The sequence below is a fragment of the Octopus bimaculoides genome, chromosome 1, assembly GCF_001194135.2.
Source record: "Octopus bimaculoides isolate UCB-OBI-ISO-001 chromosome 1, ASM119413v2, whole genome shotgun sequence".
Classification (NCBI taxonomy): Eukaryota; Metazoa; Mollusca; class Cephalopoda; order Octopoda; family Octopodidae; genus Octopus; species Octopus bimaculoides.
The window spans coordinates 17,772,420-17,776,998 of record NC_068981.1 but is presented as its reverse complement, the minus strand read 5'-3'; the positions used below and the strand labels follow the sequence as shown (position 1 = coordinate 17,776,998).

The window sequence follows — 4,579 nt, the reverse complement described above, 5'->3', positions numbered from 1 at the left end:
AAACACTGAGATTTGAAGTTAGATGTCACTAATGTTCATATCATCTGGGGATAAATTTAAAATTTGATGATATCACCAGTAGTAGCATTGGTGGAACGCAGTTATGATAGCTTTATCGAGCTATGAAATATCGTAATGATGCATAATGAGCATCTACCTGCTAGAAATAAGAGCCAAGTCTTAAATAATCCACCGTAGCGCACCATCATCATCATTGTTGTTTAACGTTCGCTTTCCATGCTGGCATGGGTTGGATGGCTTGAATGATGGCTGGCGAGCAAGAAGGCTGCACTAGGCCCATGCACACACACACACACACCTGTAATTCAATTTCCCTGTTGTTTCAGCTCCTTATTCAGTCTCAACTGATAAAACCCCAGGAAGTTAATGGTAATGTTGTGGCATTGACCAGTCCACCAGCATCAAATTCTCTAGTGACCAGTGGCAACACAATACTGACCACAAGCATTCCTCTGCAAATGGTTGGTGAAGGAGACAAGCTGCCTATCAACCGACTAAACACTAGTCCACTGAAAAAGAATAGAGGAGAGAAGAGAACAGCTCACAATGCGATTGAGAAACGTTATCGCCTTAGTATTAATGATAAGATAATTGAACTGAAGAACCTGGTTGTTGGAACTGAAGCAAAGGTATGTTGAAATTTGTTCTTTTCTATTTTGCTTTAAACTCTATTTGACAAGCTAACTGGAGATCCTTTATGCTGTCACTTGACCTGCTAGAAATAAGAACCAAATCTCTGCCTTTGTAAAAATGGATACACATGGACATAGGCATGTTTTTGTGAACGTAGAGTTGCTTTGTAACCATGTGAATTTGCATTCTGTCTTACTGCCTGGCATCTTGGGCAGGTGTCATCAGGTGGCCTCAGGTTGACCAATGTTTCGTCAGTGGAACAGGTGGACAGAAACCATTTGTCAGCATGTCATGTATTGTCAATGTGTGTGTGTGTCTGTGTATCTATGAATGTTTAAAGAGTGTACAGATTTGGCAACTTAAGATTGATATACACACGTCTTACACTTACAATGTGGAAGTGCAATGGCCCAGTGGTTAGGGCAGCGGACTCGCGGTCATAGGATCGCGGTTTTGATTCCCAGACCAGGCGTTGTGAGTGTTTATTGAGCGAAAACACCTAAAGCTCCACGAGGCTCCGGCAGGGGATGGTGGCGAACCCTGCTATACTCTTCCACCACAACTTTCTCTCACTCTTACTTCCTGTTTCTGTTTTGCCTGTAATTGAAAGGGTCACCTTGTCATGCTGAATATCCCCGAAAACTACGTTAAGGGTACACGTGTCTGTGGAGTGCTCAGCCATTTGCACGTTAATTTCATGAGCAGGCTGTTCCGTTGATCAGATCAATTGGAACCCTCGACGTTGTAAGCGACGGAGTGCCAACAACAACAACAACAACATTTACAATACCCATTTTACTGTATTCAACATTTTACTTATAATATATATATATATGATTTTTTCCTTTATTATGTTGCAGTTAAATAAATCTGCTATCCTGCGTAAAGCCATTGACTACATTCGTTACATACAGAACACTAATACTCGTCTGAAGCAGGAAAACATGGCCCTTAGGCTTCTCGCAAAGAAACAGAGTGAGTATTATGTTACTCTACTTCAAACCGCCTTATTGTATCACCTTACTAATCTCTTTGGTTTGCCCAAATTAATCTTTGATGCTTTCTTACTTTTCTCTGACAATTTTTTTCCTGTCTCTATCGAATGTTTTAACTTGCATTCTGTGTTTTCAGACCCTTGTTGAACAATTCTCTTAGATAATCGGTCAATTGTCAAGGATTTTTCTGCATAAAAAAAAAAAAAGAATTATAAATAGAAGAAAAAAAAAGAAGCTATATAAATAAACGGAAGGAAATATAGATATGAAATCAATATTAATTTGAATCTAAAAATATCTGAGAAATGCTTGAACATCACAGCTATCCATTTTCTTCTTCTAAACATTAAGCTTCATGAATATGTCCAACCCATGCTAGCATGGAAAGCGGACATTAAACGATTAAACGAATATTGTTCATGGGGTAAATTATTTTTCACAAAATTGGAGTTGTGATATTCATGCCATTCTCAAAGCATTAATGATAGTAGTGAATTCAAATATTTTAAACAGAATGAAGATTAGATTTGGAGTTCTGCTTATCAACAGCTTCCTTTTGTTTTATAATAGGGGTGCAGCCAAAAAGCCTCCCGTAGTTTACATTTTTGATAAATGTTGTAGCAGCAAACATACTGCAAATGCTGCTTTAAACTGTGATGGTAACTTAAAAAAAAAAAAAAAAGGGCTACTTGAAGACACTGTTACCACCTGTCTTCCTTCACTAGTACCACATGAATGACCCTACAGAATATGGATGGTTCTTCTGCTGCATCCTGTACATTATTCCTGTGTTAGAAATAATTGTTTAAGATTTCTTTCCTCTGAAGTCATTAAGTAATCTTTCTGAAGGCTATTTGTTGAAGTTAGCAATCAAATCTTAGTCCTGAACTGTGAAAATAAATGAAAATATTCTAACGAAGGAAAACAAATGAATATAAATAAGATTAGCTTTATTTCTATGTGAACTGAGGTATTTTATCATTTAAATCACTAGGGTTTCTGAAATATTTATCAGTCAGTGGAACTACATTTTCTTTTGGTATTGTTATCAATCACACTAAAAAGCTGAGAGAAAATAATTTTTATTTGGTGCAGGTATAGCTTGTAGGTGCAGGCATGGCTTGTAGGCACAGGTGTAGCTCTATGGTAAGAAGTTTGCTTCCCAACCACATGGTTCTGGGTTCAAATCTGTTGCATGCCACCTTGGGCAAGTGATTTCTACTATAGCCTTGAGCTCACCAAAGTTTATTGAGTCGATTTGGTAGATGGAAACTGAAAGAAGCCTGTTATATATAGATATATGTGTGTGTGTGTGTATGTGTTGCTTTGTGTTTGTCCCCAACCACTACTTGACAACCTGTGTTGGTGTATTTACACATCCATAATTTAGCAGTTCAGCAAAAGAGACTGATAGAATAAATACCAGGCTTAAAAAAAAAAGTACTAAGGTCAATTCTGATGACTAAAACTTCTTCAGGGTGGTGCCCCAGCATGGCCGCTGTCAAATGACTGAAATAAGTAGAAATAAAGATAAATGATAAAATAAGCTGTTAACTCACAACACACATCCTGTTTTATAGATTACATCTTGGTGTCTCTTCTAAATTACATTGTCAATAAAAGTTCATTGATATAATAACAATACAATGTTAAAACACTGTAGTATATACACACTTGTTGAGTGAAGAACCTTAGAACCTTGATATAGGAGAGGAAAATTAGAAACAATAGATAAGATTCTAACTAGCATTTTATAAAAGATATATTTGTATGAAGTGTTGGTGATTAATTCTAGGTGATCTAATTAATAAACATTGGTAGGTATTAATTGTCTAGGATAGTTAATCTTTTTGTTTTTGTTTTCAAGTGGAGTATTACACCTTACTAATAAAACTGTGTTGTGTTTCTTCTTAAATGTTATTTGGAGGATAAGGCTGATGTCTTTAAAAAGAACTGGTTTGTCTATGAAAGTTATTGGTAGCTTGAGATGTTAGAAGGAGTGATAGTTTTTATTGTAACAATGAGAGTAGTAAGTAGTTTCGAAGTGATAATTCACTTCAGTATTGATTATAGTAGCTTTCATTAATTTGTAGTTGTCTTAAGATGATTATATGGTCTGTATATAATCTATAGTTCTTTCTTCCCACCTCCCCTCTATCTCCACACACACAGAGAAAAAAGAAAAGAATTTAAGTTGAAAATGTACACTTAAATTTCTTTAGTTTTTCTACATATTTCTCAACCGGTTTCACATCTGTTATGATGTTCATGGTGATCTTTACTTATAGTTTCTCAAAAAAATTATATTCATCCAAATGTATGTATTTTATGCAAAATCATCCACAAAGAGACAATCAACCATTAATTGTAAAAATGATCAATAGATTTAATTTATTTTCATTAAGGAAAGCTTGATAACGACTTAAAAGTTCCACCTGTGATTAGCTTTGTCAGACTGCTTGTGTGTGTGTGTGTGTGTGTGTCTTACACCCAATTGAGTGTGTGTATGTATTTTCCCAACATTAAATAAAGAGGAAAGGTTATACTGCAGAAATACTCTAAATTAGCATGCACATATCACCAGTAATACTTAGGGATCAATCCAAATAAAATGACCTCTAATAATTTGCTTGTTACTAATATTACTTAATAAACAAATTGCTATTCAGAACTAAAATGCCCCCCAAAATGTTACTCTTTGACTAATTCTAGTTAGTTGGCTATGGTCATACTACAGCATTGTAAACCAATATGTAAATTAAGTAAAAAAAAAAATATACCACTCTTTATAAAAACCAATAAACTGTATTTAACTGTCATGTTTTCAAAAGATGCCAAACCTATAAACCAATCCATTGAATAGCTAAATAAACACACACACACACACACACACACACACACACACACACACACACACACACACACACACA

The 4,579-nt window shown here is 35.4% G+C and overlaps 1 protein-coding gene across 1 annotated transcript in view; it reads left to right on the top strand.

Moving 5' to 3' along the window:
- Positions 1–4,579, top strand: part of LOC106873465 (sterol regulatory element-binding protein 1) — a 91,913-nt gene that overhangs the window by 40,770 nt on the left and 46,564 nt on the right. The window contains exons 5-6 of the mRNA XM_052974245.1: positions 348–650; positions 1,515–1,629. Of these exons, the coding sequence (XP_052830205.1) occupies positions 348–650; positions 1,515–1,629 (418 nt within the window). The remainder of the gene's footprint in view (positions 1–347; positions 651–1,514; positions 1,630–4,579) is intronic.